The sequence below is a fragment of the Rhinolophus ferrumequinum genome, chromosome 15, assembly GCF_004115265.2.
Source record: "Rhinolophus ferrumequinum isolate MPI-CBG mRhiFer1 chromosome 15, mRhiFer1_v1.p, whole genome shotgun sequence".
Taxonomy (NCBI): domain Eukaryota; kingdom Metazoa; phylum Chordata; class Mammalia; order Chiroptera; family Rhinolophidae; genus Rhinolophus; species Rhinolophus ferrumequinum.
The window spans coordinates 32,555,272-32,570,220 of NC_046298.1; the positions used below are offsets into that span (position 1 = coordinate 32,555,272).

General features: G+C 56.5%; 1 protein-coding gene across 1 annotated transcript in view; it reads right to left on the reverse strand.

Moving 5' to 3' along the window:
* Window positions 1–760: 760 nt before the first annotated feature.
* SLC7A5 (solute carrier family 7 member 5) overlaps window positions 761–14,949 on the reverse strand; it is a 43,979-nt gene continuing 29,790 nt past the window's right edge. The window contains exons 3-10 of the mRNA XM_033127836.1: window positions 12,093–12,198; window positions 11,383–11,427; window positions 10,784–10,907; window positions 9,662–9,765; window positions 9,147–9,243; window positions 7,540–7,689; window positions 5,193–5,370; window positions 761–4,042 (exon numbers count right to left, since the gene is read on the reverse strand). Coding sequence (XP_032983727.1) covers window positions 3,987–4,042; window positions 5,193–5,370; window positions 7,540–7,689; window positions 9,147–9,243; window positions 9,662–9,765; window positions 10,784–10,907; window positions 11,383–11,427; window positions 12,093–12,198 — 860 coding nt within the window. The 3' untranslated portion in view covers window positions 761–3,986. The remainder of the gene's footprint in view (window positions 4,043–5,192; window positions 5,371–7,539; window positions 7,690–9,146; window positions 9,244–9,661; window positions 9,766–10,783; window positions 10,908–11,382; window positions 11,428–12,092; window positions 12,199–14,949) is intronic.

Genomic DNA, 14,949 nt, shown 5'->3' on the forward strand with positions numbered 1-14,949 from the left:
CGTCTGGCAGCCCCACTGCCTGCGGGAGGGATGGGAACCCCCTTAGAGCGTTCCCAAAGCCTCCAGTCCTAGCCTTTGCACCCAAGCCCTGGACCTGGGCTCATTTGGTAGCTTCTGTGGACGGGCTTCCCGCCCTCGTCGTGGTTCAGGCTGAGGCCACCCTGCAATGCCCTTCCCATCCTGGCATACCCACGTCCCACCTGTCCTCAAGGACCTGTTCAAACATCAATGCTTGGAAAGCAGTTTGCCTGAAGTAAGTGAGAGCTGTCCATGGAGGAGCTGGCATGACTCTCGGCCCTATCCACCCTGAGACCAGACTCAAGGATGGCGTGGAAATGAGTAAACGGGTTTGCTCCTTCCCTCCTGGCCCCACGCTGCCATGTGTCTCCTTCCTGACCTCCTGGGACTGGTCCTGGCAGCAGCCAGTCAGATGAACTCCTGTGGCCAAGCTCTTCCCACCTCAGGTCCTGGAACCTTCTCTCCATACTTCTCCTTGGTCTTGACTTCAATGCCCCTCCCAAGAGGTAGACTGAATTCTCACTCAGCCCCTTTGCCTCCCTCCCAGCCTTCAGCACCATTATCAGTGGCTATGCCACCTTGTCTGGCCTCCAGGAGGCTGTCAGTGAGTGAATGAATGAATGAATGGATGAATGAATGAATGAGGTAGGCCAAAAGGCACACGATCAACCCCCTCCAGGGGAGGCACCCCGAAGAACATTCCTACTCCCAGAATTTGGTGCTGAAGAAAAGAACACAGAAGGCCACCAGCAGTACTTATAATTTTGATCGTGTTTCTTTAAAAACAACAACAAAAAACCCACAAAAAAACAGAACTCCCCCACCCCAACGCAGCCAAATGTAACAGATTAGCTATTAACAGGAGACGAGAAAGAGACATTGAAGCCACACACGTCATTACATGGCAGAGGTGTTTTGGCCAGGCTGACAACAATGCCACAGTGGCAGCACTGACGTGCTGGGGACACCAACAGAGATGCAAGGACAGTGAAAACGCACTGGAGAAACCAGGCTGAACCGACCCCGCAAATAAATATAGTGCCACCAGCATCCTTTACATTATTAGTGAGACGTTAGGACAAAATAGAATAGCAGAACGACTGGACAAACACTTGCTGGTCATGCCAGGACTTGTATAAAAAAAATTAATCTCCATAAATGTGAACGCTCAGGACACTTGTCAGTAGAGTGGTCAGAAAAAGTCTGCCTCCCCAGATGCCACCACGGCAGGGCCCCAGGGTGTCTGCAAACGGGCAGGGCCTCGTAGCCACAGGTGAACCCACTCAGCAGACAGACCTGATTTGGCACCTCAGGACGCAGTCCTTGCCTTCTGGGGAGGGTCCCTAGACTGGGCTGGGTCGGGGGATACAGCTCCAAGAATCATAGATTAGGCCCCCCAACCCACCTTCACAGCAGAGGTCCCAGCCCAAACGCTGGGGAACTGCCTTTGACCTCTCAGTGCCCCCTCCAGCCCCTGCTTGTGTGAAAGGGACCCCAGCCTACCCCTACAGGGGTGACACTGCCCCAATTCCCCATGACGGACACTGTGGGTCCCCACACCTGTCCGCAGGCTGCTGAAGCAGGCTATCGTGAGGTGGCCACTGTGGTCTGGACAGGGTCACCTGGCTCCCTGTATCCCGAAAGGCTGTATCCATCCTCCCAGAGCCAGAGGTTTGAACCAGGACAGCAGCCCAAGTGCCCCCTACCCTAGGGAGGAAGCTGACTGACATTCTGCTCAGTCAGATGCTGGACCCCTGTGGAAAGGCAGTGCACCCCAGGCAGCATCCTGCCACCTATGCACAGGACTGCGGTCACCATGAGGTGCACAGTCTCCTGGATGTGCACAAACCCAAAAGGCAGGTGATATACCGGCTACTGCCCCCATTTGCAGATGAGAACACTGAGGCCCAGGGCAGGGGTTCTGCCCAACACAGAAAGTCTACAATGAGGTCTTTTGACTTCCTTGGGAACTTTCTGCCTTCAGACGTCAAGCTCCACCCCAGATGAGGGGAATATAGCCCAAGGAGGATGGAGTTCATTGAGGCGACTTCTGTGGTGGTCTGTCCTCTCACATCAGGAGCCACCAGATGGCACAGGTCTCCTGACCAGGCCTGCCCCTTCCCAGCATAGGAGGTGGGGAGAGGACATGGACATCTGGACAAATCCTTTTCACCCTCACGGCACAACCCAGGTTCCTTTGGATTTATTGGACCGTGTGGATGTCCCGGAGCCCAGGTGGGTGGTGGCCAGCTGGACTGGCCATTTGGAGCTCATGTGGCTGAGCAATGAGGGCTCAGCTCAATCTCCCCGAGGGAAGATCAGTGGTCAGAGGCCAAGGCAGAGCCCCAGCACCTACGATGGGGGCCTAGAGGAGGACGACCTCGCCTTAGCTGATGTTTCCCAGATGGGTTGCCTGGACACAGTAACAGTTCAGGAAAGCCAGTGGTGGCTGGACACATTAGCTGGGCCTCAGCTGCACCCTCAGGGAAAACACCACGGGAGCTACAAGGACAAAAGCCTGCTAGCCCAGGCTCCCTGGAGGGGACGGGAGGTGTGCTGAGCTGCAAGTCAGACTCCTGGAAAGTCAGGGCCTCCAGGACAGGTGCAGAGATGGAGTGGTGAGAAATGCTGGGCTCCGTCATCCTCCGATTGGGATCAAGTCCAGCACAGGCCAGGAGCCAGAAGCCAGACCCAGACAGCATATTGGGGCTGCCATCCAGCCAGCGAGGCCACTTTTGTGGACCCTGGGAGGGGCTGCCTTACAGGAACTGGATGGGAAGCCCATTACGGGTCACAGCATCTGCCTCCCTTGTTGTGCTTGTTTCTAGAAGATTTCATGCCCGAGACTTTGTCTGAGACCTGGAGTCAGTTCGCGTACTGGATGCATCATGGGCCGGGAGGCAGCATCACCTGAGGGCCACACCTAGCGTGCTGCCCACTGCCCACCAGCAGGAGATGTCCGAATCCTCCTGCCTTTCTGCCTCTGCTCAGGCCGCAGTCCAGGCAGGATGAACAAATTCAGAGGCCCCCGGTGTCATTAATGACCGGGGTCTAGCCGGAAACCAGCTTGGCACGTCCTGGAGGGAGCTCCAGGAGCGACCAGCTGCCCGTGACCTCTGCTCCGAACCCCGCTGGCTACAGACACCAGGCACAGCAACTGGCTCTTTCTGTGGAGCTGGGGCTGGTGTCAGAATCAGCCCAAGTCCTTTGTCTCCTACAAACTTCTCTGAAGGCAGCCATTTCAGAGATTTTCTCTCTCGTTCCTGGGTGTCAGGGAGGGATCTGCCTCGGGTCTTTAAGGCAGAGACATAAGCCCAGGGTTAGTTTTCCCAATGTCACTACATCTATACCAAAAACATAAGGAAGCCAAGTGTCTGTCAGTGCAAGTCCGCTGCCGACACCATGAGGCTGAGTCTTGGTAGCTCGATGGCAGCTAGAGTGTTCAGCTCTCAGAATCCCTCCTGCCGTGGGACGGTGCTGGAGCTGGTGCTGGAGCCACACCGGATGACAGGACCTGACCTCGCTGAGGCTGCGGGCAGCATTAGGGCACGAGTGATTCTCCCCACCTGCCCTCCCCCACTTCTTTAAAAAATAATCATCTTGGTGGCATCGACTTGACCCAATATTTAAGTTAAAAAAAAAAATACGAATGAAAAAAGGTGGGAAGGGAGAAGGGCCCGAGATGGCAAAAGTCTGTTGTTGGTCAGGAGCCCCGGCCTCCTCCCATCTTCTCAGTTCAGCCCTCGCGCCTCACACTCACGAAGAGGTATTGATAAAAGTTCGTCTTCTGGGACTAAATTCGTACCGGTTTTTCACAGTGGCCCCGGCGCCTGACCTGGTGGGGGACAGTGTGGGGCGCTCCGCTGAGCTGCCGTGGATGACGGACCGGAGTCAATTTTTAGGTGGGCGAGTTGTTTTAAAACGATCTTTGTGCGTTTTCTGTCCGGCAGCTTCCCGGCTCTTCTCCCTTATGTCTCCTGGGGGACCACCTGCATGAGCTTCTGGCAAAGGACTGTTGTGGAAACTGCAGGGGAGGGGAGAGCAGAGTTATTTGGGGGTCATGTGTTCACATGCCTGGGGACACGCGGGGCCCGCCCTGCCATGACTTCCAAGCTTGTCAGAGAAGCAAGAGACTCAGAATGTGATCTGAAGCCACCCAATCTGAGCATTTGTGCGCTGGGCCCGTGGACCTCCCCACTGGTGGGCACTAGCCTCACGCCTGGTTGGCATAAACACTTCCTGTCACTGACTTTGTAAGTCACCCTGGGGGGCGGGGCCAAGGAACTTGGCAGGAGGCGGAGCATGCTGGCCCCACCCCTCACCCAGTTTCAGAACCCTGGGATGATCAGGAGCAACAGTGGGAGATGGGTCCCGAGGCTGAGGGACTGTGGGACGGGCCCTGCCCGAGGGTCCGTGCCCGGGCCACCGCCTGGCAGACAACCAGGGCCGGCAGCAAGGATGACCGCCTGCTGCGCTGCACAGGGGGTGGAGCAGGCAGGCAGGTGTGTGCAAGAGGCGCAGATGAACACTGTTGGGGGTGATTTCAGGACAGAGGGCTCTGCTTTAGAGCCTGGGTGTGCTCTTCAGGATGATTAATAGGGAGCCTAGTCTGGGTCGCAGGCAAAGCTCCACTGAAACGACCGGGCAGGTGCAGATTAGAATTCGGGAGTGGCCACCCTGGGGACCTTACAAGCTGTCCAGGACATGGTGATTGGGACACAGGCTTGCAAACATCAGTGACTTTCCCAGGAGCTGGTCACATAAACAGTGGCCTCAGTAGAGGCTCCTAAACTTGGCTTGTCAGTTGGCCCTGTGATCATAGTGCAGAGATTCTATTTTCTCCTTCTCTGCCTTTCTAGGTCAGCCGCTGCGTTTAAGCTGGCGACAGGCAGTGGGATTTCGTTACTTGGCAAAAGCAGCCTGGTTTTCTGGAATCCCTTGTTCTGAGATTAGCTGGTGCCAAGCTGAGCGTCTTATCCCTGAAATACACGGGCCAGATGTCATTGCCTGGTGCTGGAACCCTTGGTCGGCGCCATGAACACCCCTCACCACCCCTGGCTGTGGGATTAGATGAGACAGCAGACAGCCTGCTCCGGGACAGGGTGAGATGCTGGTGGACCCTGGGCAGGGATGGAGAAGGCGCCAGTGCCGGGCTGCACCGGGGAGATACTCACAGATTCCCTGGAGGAGCCACTTGGGCTTGTTTTTCCAAGAGACCCCAAGGAAGTAGACCGGCAGGCCACTGAGAATTATGACAAAGCCAATGCCACACTCCACAGGGGTCTTCCAGAAGGAGACGGCGATCAGGAACAGGCAGGCCAGGATGAAGAACACAGGGAGTATCAGGTTCACCTGGGGACAGAGGGTGGAGCAGTGGACATTGGCTCAGACGCTGCCGAGCAGTCGACATCTCTCGCTCCCTTCCCACACCTCCCACATCCTGACACAAGTCCTGTCCCTCTCAAAGTGCTGTGTCCTACCACCCTCCGGCCCTCGCGGGAGCCATCCTCCCCCTCAGGCCCACCCAGCCTCTCCCATGGGACCCCCAAAGCATACCCTGCATCCCTGGCACTGAGCCTATTTCTCCCAGCTGGTCTAAGATGGCTCTGGACTCCCAGGGCCATCACATGTGCCCATCCATCTCTTCTAGCATTTACCAGGGTCTGACCTATGCTGCTCTTCTGTGAGTCGGCCTCCTTCAAGGCTGGGGTCTCTGGAGAACTGAGACCTTCCCCTTTTTTTACTTTCACACAGCACTTGGTGCCTGACAGTAATTAACCAAAGCACAGACGGTGCCGAGGGATGAACACAAACAACCAGGTTGGTCCCTCAAGGCTTCCCAAGGTCAGAGCAGGTCAACTTGCTGGTTCCCACATCACAGGGCAGAAGTCCTGGCCCAGCACCACCCGAGGTCACCCAAGGTGGGGGTGCTTCTGGGAAGACCACCACCACCCACTAATAAGTGAGGGGCACCTGCCTTCTCAGAGAGCCTTTGTGGGCAGGCTGACCACAGTCTGCACAGCCACGGGCAGACAGTCTGCACACTCACCCACAGAGATCAAGGCAGACCAGCCACAGAGGTGCCACCAGCCCAGCCCAGTCTGGTTCCAGGGATCTTGTCCTACTTCTGCATCTACCAGGCTTCGTGCCAAGAGGGTTGTCTACACACAGACTGGGCCGTCTGTCCACATACTGGCAAGAGGCCCCGGGAGATGAAGGGCAAGCTAGGGGCCCACCCCGTCCATCCAGACTGCATGCCCCTCCCGAGCCCCGGTTAACAGTGGGACAGAGCCTACCACGTGCCTAGAACGGCAGGGGGACAGAGCCCACCGCAAGCAGGGAGCAAGGTGGTCCAGGGCACTAAGGTTGACCTGGTACCCCAGGAGAACCTCTCCAAGGCAGGGAGCTAGGCCCTGCTGGCCTCTGTGGGACTGCTGGGTGAAGGAGATGGGGAGGAAGCCCGCAGATGGGTGCCAGCTATGCCAGCCAAATGCCACTGAGGACTGGACAAGAGCCAGGAGCTGCTAGCCAGTGTCCACCACGAACCATGAGTGAGTCTCTCTCCCCTGACACGAGTCGTAGCTGACGCTCTCCCTGGGCTGTTCCAGCAGGAGCATGGCCTTCATTGCCCCTCCGCCCCGTTTCAGAGAAACAAGGTCACCCTTGGGCAGCTATCTCCTGATACTGAGTCAATGAAGAGAGGTGCATGTACCTCAGGCCAGACTCAGCTGGCACCTCAGCTTCCTCCTGGGAAGGCTGAGGCCAGGGCAGGTGCAGCGGCAGTCTAGCACCAAAACACCTCTGTGCAATGAGGGAGAGGCAGTCCTGGCAGTGCCCATGCCCGACGGGCTCTGACGTCACCTCCCACTCACCCATCACAGTCTTCCCCTCCTGCCCCCGGCAGCATCCCCTGGACCCTCCCCAGAGAGCACATGCCCCCTCACCTCTGCCCATGTGCCACCTACTCATGACCACCCGGCCATCCTGTTCAGCCACTCAGGCCCCTCACGCTGCCTGCCCGCCCACCCCCACAGTGCTCATCACCCCTCCACCAGGCGCTGCAGGTTTCTTATTCGTCGCTTCTCCCTCTTGCTAGAATACACGCTCTAAGAAGGCAGGGATTTGGGGGAGTCTACTTTGTCTTTTGAAGAGCCCCAGCATGTGAAGTCACAGGCGAGGCAGGCAGCCGAGAAGTTCCCAAGTATCAGTCGTCAACTGAATTAATTACCCACCATACAGGGTTTGGAAGCACATTCACATGTTTATCGTGGTGGAGTCTCACCAGAACCTTCTGCAGGAAGCAGACTAACCCCTGGTTCAGAGGGAAGATGGCGACTGGGAGAGGGAAGGTAGCTTGCCCAGGCACATGCCGGAAAGGGCAGAACAAAGACGCTGTGCGGCACTGGCTCCCAACCCAGGACACCCAGGGACACTCCGATTCCAGCGCATGACCCACTGCGCCCCCAAACAGCCCTGGGTGTGTGTCTGGCCTGCGCTGCCCGCAGCCGGCGGGGCCCTCACCTTGATGGGTCGCTCCAGCTCGGGCCTCTTGTAGCGGAGCCACAGCATCCCGGTGATGGCCAGGGCCACACAGAGCCAGTTGAAGAAGCTGAAGAAGTTGATGACGGAGAAAATGTCACTGGAGAAGGCATACAGCAGGGTCATGATGCACTGTAAGCAGAGAGACGGGACAGTGTAAGAACTTGCGGGGCCCCGTTAGAGCCGGGAGCAGGATGGTCACAGACCACAGAGGCCACCTCCACGCTGGGACATCTGCTGGGTGGGCTGACTGCACGTGCGTACTCTTACTTTAAAGGAAGATCTAGTCTAGGCAACACCTGAGTTCTCAGAAAGCCAAGGCCCCACTGAGAGCGGGAAGGGAACAAAAGCCTAAACCCAACACTCACTGCAGCATTGCTTGCAAGAGCAACGACTGGGAACCAACCTAAGTACCCACCATGGGGCTTATTTCAATCAGCCACGGACACCCAGGCCACTGGACACCACATATAAGAGCCACGTACATTCGGATCACTGAACACCAACCACATAGCAATTTTCAAACTGAGATTGCACTCTGTGTGGCTTTAAACATGTCCCAGTATCATTTGGTATTTCTCCTTTCAAGAGGTGGAGCCCAGCCCTCTCTCCTTGAGTTGGGCTGTACTTACTGACTCATTCCTAACAGAGTGAGACAGAAATGGCAAGGGTGATTCCTGAGGCTAGGTCATAAGAACAGGGTGGCTTTCTCCTTGCTGTTCCTCCGGGGAGCAGCCAGACGCAGTGTTGTGAGGATGCTCACACAACCCTGTGGACAAGCCCAAGTTCTGAGGAACGGAGGCCTCCTGCCCCCAGCCATGGGAGGAGCCACTTGCAGGAGGCTCCTCCAGTCCCGGCCAAGCCTTCAAATGAGATGGCAGCCCCAACCACCATCTTGTTATCACCTCACAAGGGACCCTGAACCAGGGCCAGGGACCTAAGCCGTCCCGAGTTCCTGACTCACCGAAACTGAGACAATAAATGCTTTCCATTGAGACCACTTCGTTTTGGGTGATTCATGATACAACAATAGAGAATGAAATCACGTGTACTGGCATGGAAAGACGTAAGACAAGTTGAATAAAAATGCACACAATGTGTGATCTCACTAAAAATACACGCACTGCGCACATGCATTGCACACCTGTAAACACACCGCAGAACTCCAGAGAGGCACGGAGCACACCACGCCACCTATGAACCGTCACACCTATAAATGTCCCTCACAGAGTTTCTGCTTTACATGTACCGGACTATTTGAAGTTTTGTGTGTTTTTTTGTAACTACCGTATATTATTTTTGGAATTAAAAACTTAAAAAAAAAAAAAATCCAGTGCCCCTTGGTGTTCAGTGAAGCAGGCAACGAAGGGCACGACACGAGGAAACACGTTGTTAACAGTCTCCGCCTCGGTCTGCTGCCTCGGTGACGGCAGGTAAAGCTGGGAGGGTGTCGTGCAGATGACCCCTGCCGTCCCACCCACTCCCAGGCCTCCTGCTGGGGAGCCCCACAGATGGTCCCCAGGGACATCCCAGTCCTCCAATGGAGGACCCCGAGCGAAGAAGGGCACTGGATGGTGCCCCTGGCTTACCGTGAACACAAGGGAGGGCATGGGCGTCAGGAGCCGCGGGTGGATCATGGAGAGGACAGAGGGCAGGTGGCCCTCCCTGGACCCCACAAAGAACAGCCTGTGGACACAAGAGCGAGCAGGCAGTCAGCAGCCCAGGCAGGGTAACGAGTGGAGAGGGCCTGTGCTGAGGACGAGGCGCCCTACCTCCCGGTGTCCCTGACCGACTCAGCTGGCAAGGGGGACAATTCAGGGGGCTCACTCCCCCCACCCCTGGATAGGGTTCACAATGACCTCCTGAAAGGATCTGGAAGGACACAGCAGCTGTGTCACTTCTGGGCAGGGGAGAGTTCACGGCTCCTTTATTTCTGTATTACGTGAACATGCTGACAGCTATGTAGTACTCAGTGTAACAACAGAGCTTTGAAAGCTCACGTTTAAAAGCGGTGTGTGGCGCTGGCCCACAGCTCAGCCCCCTCTTGGTCCTGCGCCAGCTCCTGCAGAGCCCGAGTGCGGGAGGGTGGTTCTGGTGGGCTCACCTGGAGGACGTGAAGAGGGACCCGTTGACGGAGCCAAAGCAGGACAGGCCCACGAAGACGGGGATGATCCAGGACATGACGCCCAGATGGTAGGTCCCGAAGTCCTAGCCAGATGCCAAGCGTGAGTCCCCGTGCCCCCCGATGCCCAACCTGCAGCCGCAACTTCTCCACCTGTACAGTGTGTGTCCTCATGGCCCAGCCTGGCCCACCTGTCTGCATAGCCTCCCGCACACTCCTCACAAGGCTTCTGCTCGTGAGTGACCCCTCGGGGTCTGGATTTGGGGGGAGGCTGGCCCCAAGACAGAGCCTTCTTTAGAACAGCACCTGCGCCTCACTCCCCATCCCCACACGCTGGCATTACCCCAGGATGACCAGGGGCCGGTCTTTCTGCCATGCACCTGTCTGTTCCGTGAGGAAATACTGCTCTGTCTTTGGCTGGGTCCCCAGCACCTGCCTCAGGGTAGGGCTCAGTGAGTATTTACTCAGAAAGCAGAATGGGTGGGTGCCGACCCTCACCTACTGAAGTTGCTGGTGAGGGTACCGTGGGAAGTGACCTATGGGGTCCCCGCAGGGCGTTCCAAAGCCTGCTGGCTCCATTCGGGGCCCCACTCTACTTGGCTGAAGAGGCTCTCCGCCGGCTGCCACTGTGGGGCCTGGGGACGCTGCACTTCCTGCTCTGAACCCCGTGTGCAGAAGCCTCAGGATACACATAGGCAGCAGGGAGGGGCCAGCTGCCCAGTTCTGCAATCCCGTACTCTGGGCTGCAGACCTCAGCTCACCGGGACGGGGCCTTCCACGTCACCGTAATAAACTCAACCCCTGTACTCAGCTTTAAAAACAACTGACGCCACCACAGACATGCTGACTTAACGCGGGCCCAGCGTACGGCCTGAGCATTAGCACTTTTAAAGCCCACGGCTGAGTCTCTCACACACAGCAAGGGTGGAGAACCTGCGCCCCACACTTGCCAGCAGGCTTGGCAGAGCACAGCTCAACCCCTCTGAGCAAGAGCACGGTTTGCACATGAGGGGCCTGGTCCGCTCCACAACGTGGGCTCGGAGGCAGCGGGGCCGGCCTCGGCCTCTCAGTGACCTGGGTGGATGCTGGCAGGTAGCGTCTTACCACGGCCACGGCCTCCGACGTCAGCATCTGCTCGGGGGACAACGTGGTGAAGTAGGCCAGGTTTGTCAGCACATACACCAGGGTGACGATGGGGAGGGAGATGATGATGGCCAGGGGCAGGTTTCTGGAAGGAATGAGAGGCCACATCATCAAAGTGCAGTCCCGGACAGAACCAGCCCTGATGGCTTTCCAACACATTGGGCCTGGTCCTGAATCTCACTGTGTGGGGAAGGTGGGAAGTGGCGAGATTGTCACTAGCATTGGTCACCAGCTGGAAGCTGGCACCTGGGGCTGGGCAGCTGTGTGAACCTGGCTAGTGACTCGACCCCACCGGCCTCAGCTCCCAATCTGTGAAATGGGTACTCCTGCTCATTCTGAGGGGGAATCTTGTTCAAAGAACCATGCGGCTGACTAGAGGCCAAAAACCAACGCCCCTCCACCCAAGCGTGATCCTAACCCCAAAGCGCTTCCTGAAAGATCCTGTGCTGCTTTTGTCTGAGGCTGGGCTGGGCCCATGGCTGGGTTCTTAGGCAGAACCAGGCTTTTTCCTTCTTTCGTAGTAAAATAACAAAAAGAAATATCTCTGTTCACACATGTACCTGTAAGGGTTGATCATCTCCTCTGTGACAAAATTCAAGTAATTCCTAGAATTTAGAGAGCAGTTTAATTATACATTCATCTCAAAGTCATTAGGGGAAAAAAACACACAGATTCTATGGGGAGCTCTTGCTGGCTGCTTTGGGCCCATGGAAAGGAGACCCCTCACCCACCATTGGGGCCCCGCTAGGTGTGCAGCTAGAGGTGAGGGCACAGTCCTGCTCCCTTGGGAAAACCATGCCAACAGGGCTGCCCGCTTGATCCGCCCTGTCCTCTACCAGATCTGCCTTCTAGCACCTTCCCCACCCACCCACCCACCATGCGTTGGCCTCAGAGAGGTGCCAGTAGGGGACCCAAGGGGACAGAAAGTACGGGGGAACTGCAGGCAGGCATTCTGCTTCTGGTGGAGAGAGGCAGGGAACCACCAGGCCCAACCTTTTGAGCCTAAATGTTTCACACCCGTTAGCCAAGGTTTATCTACAGGGTCGCCTTCTCAGGGGCCAAGACACAGCAGAGAAAAGCACCAAGGGCTGCTATGGCATCCTTTCTGTGCTTTTTCTTTTGGATGTGTGAGGCTCGGAGCAGCCCTAAAAGGATTTCCTGTCACTCTCTAAAACTGCCCGTGGGTGGCCGAGAGATGTGGGTTTCTGGACACCTCTGGGCCTGGCCTGTGTGTCCCAAGGCCCAGGGTCCTGGATATTCTGGAACTTACCAACCCCCATAGGCAAAGAGACCACTGTACAATGCCAACACAATGTTCCCCACGTCCAGGTTGGTGCCTTCAAATGAGAACTTGGGATCCAGATTGGTCACGTCACCTGGCAAAGACCAAACAGACAGAAAGGAATGTTGGGTTAGAGAGCGCTGCACAGAGGTCACATCATTGTTCTGGAATGTTCCTGGAGCAAAATACAGTAACAAGCAAAAATGCTGGAGTGAAGTCTTCCCACTGCAACAAATTAAACGCACCTGTTAAACCACCGACCCTTACATTCCCCAGACTTAACCCGGGGCTGGGAACTCAGGCAAGGTATGATTGTGTCATGACCTGGCAGAATGTAGCCTCCAAGGAGTCCCTGGTCCACCTGAGAGGGGACGGCGGGTCTGCGGACCATTCTGTTGGCCATTCTGAGTGCCAGCCGCATGTGAGACCCTGCAATGTGAGCCTCAAGTCAGGGGGCCTGGGTGTGAGCTTCACGCCAGCACTCAGTGCCTGGAGAATTGAGAGCCGCTAAACCTTAACGAGGCGGCTTGCGTGTGCGATGGGTCTCTGAATGCCATCTCCTCAAGGCAGCTGTGAGCACGAAAGGACCTGAAAATGGCACGCCTATCCCTGGAACACTGAGCTGAATGAGAGGACAGTGTGGGCTGATGGAGCCATGACTCTAGGAAACGCCCTTACCTGGGGCCGGTGCAATGTGACTGCCTTCTGGACAGGTGTCCCTGGGCAGGAGATCTCAGCCTTGATCTTTAATCTAGATGGGACAATGCACTGGGGGAAAGGGGTGGGGTCTGGACAGCTCAGTCTACTTCTCTGCTGACCAGTTCTGCCTGCAACAGGCAGGACCCAACATTCAGTGACACTGTAGTCTCTGTTTTGGAGCCTGTGGGCAGACAAGCCCGTCTGATCTGTGTCATGGCTCAGCGAGGTCCACACGGAAGTGTCCTGAGGCTGCCCTAACAGATAACCATAGACTGGGGGCTCAGATAAGAGGTTCTTCTCTTCTAGTTCTGGAGGCCAAAAGTCTGAAATCCAGGTGTCGCAGGGCCGTGCTCCCTCCAGAGTCTCTAGGAGAGGATCCTTCCTGCCTCTTCCAGCTCCGGGGGCTCCAGGTGTCCTTGCCTTCTGGCTGCATCACTCCAGTCTCTGCCTCCTTCCTCACATGGCCTCCCTGTAGCTCCTCTTCTGGCTTTTACAAGGATGTCCGTTGGATTTAGGGCCTACGCTAATCCTTACTTTGATAACATCTGAGACCCTTTTTCCAAATAAGGGCACATTCACAGGTTTAGGTGGACACGTGTTTTGGGGGCCATGATTTGAACCCATGCAGTAGACCCTGTGAAATGTCGGCATCTCAGAAAGGTCCCTGGCTACTAGGACAGTTTCTGGCCCTTTCGGAGGCAGTTATATCATCTGTAAAATGGCCCAGGAACACTCAGGCCTGGAAAGACTTGCTCTGGGAGGAGGGGGCCAGCCCACCAGCCAGTGCCAACAGACACAGGCCCAGGGGTGCGTCAGCTGGCTCTCTGTCCCCACTGATGAGGGTCACCTGGCCCTGGGTTTTTAGTTCCTGGCTCTAGGGGTGGGTGTGGCACAGACATGCACCTCACAGGTGATTGCTCTCAGGACAAAAGGCTCTAAACAGGAGCAAAGGCACCAAAGGGAGGGAATGGAGGCTTCTGTTCACCTCCTGCCCACCTGACAGTTGAACAATTGGTCAGGTGTGAACTGTTTGTTTGGGGACCATTTCTAAATGAATCTTGTGGCTCTGGATGCAAGGATTTATGCCCCCATCCTGCTGAAAAGCTACTGCCGAGGTCCTACTGTGGCCCCAGAGCTGCTACACGGGTCAGTATTATCCGTGGCCTGTGAGTCAGCAGGTCCCTAGGGGGCCTGTGAGTCAGCAGGTCCCTAGGGGGACAGGGAGATGGAGGACCCCATGGGAGTCCATGCCTTCCATGAGAGTGACAGCCTCAGTTACCCTGGGAACAGGACAGGGTGACGGTATGTGAGGAGGTTTGCACAGAGACATGTGAAAGGGAGGTTCCCATTACACCTATCATTTTACCTAATTGAAACCTGCGCTTCAAAGGTAGCACCGAATTTCCTATGGTGCCACAGTGACGGAGCAAGAGGCCCCAGCCCCCGTGTGTGGGTCTGGCTTATCCGGGACCCTAGATTCTGTCAGGGAGCTTATTTGTCCTAACCCTGCAGGAGTGCTTGGGCCTTTGATCTCCTGCCTGAGCTGAGGGATGGACATGGAAGCCGTGAGCACCCCCCACCCCGCCCACGAGGCCACGGTCTTGTGACCAGAACAGGCTCCAGGGTAGTCGGCACCTCATCCCACGTGTACCCTGCACATGATGTCTCAGAGGCCCACACATCAAGGACTGCCTGGTCACAGGGTGGTCAGCAGGGCGGGTGGGGGCAGTGCTAAGAGCCGCCTCAGGACAGTGCACTCTTCAACAGCACCTCAGAAGAGCCCCTCTGTGCTCCCACCTAGCTGCCCCCTGTGGAATGCTCTAGAATGTACATTCCTTTGCATCTGCTGAGCCCTGCCTATCCCAGGGCCTTACCCACATACTTTTGCTATGGGTAGGGAGTCAAGCCACCTGCCCGGGGTGTGGGGACCTGTTGGCATGCAGCTGGTCTGGGATCCTGAGAATAGCCCCTATGAATGCCTGCTGGGTCTCACCTCTGGGTACTGTATGCATGAGCGTGAGGCCATGCCACCCCAGGATGCTGCAGGAGCTCCTAGAGTCTGGAAGAGCTGCCCAGGACTGCTCCTGCCAGCCCAGATCTCCAAAAAGTCACATATCCACTCCCCACTGCCTCAGGGTGCTGCCAG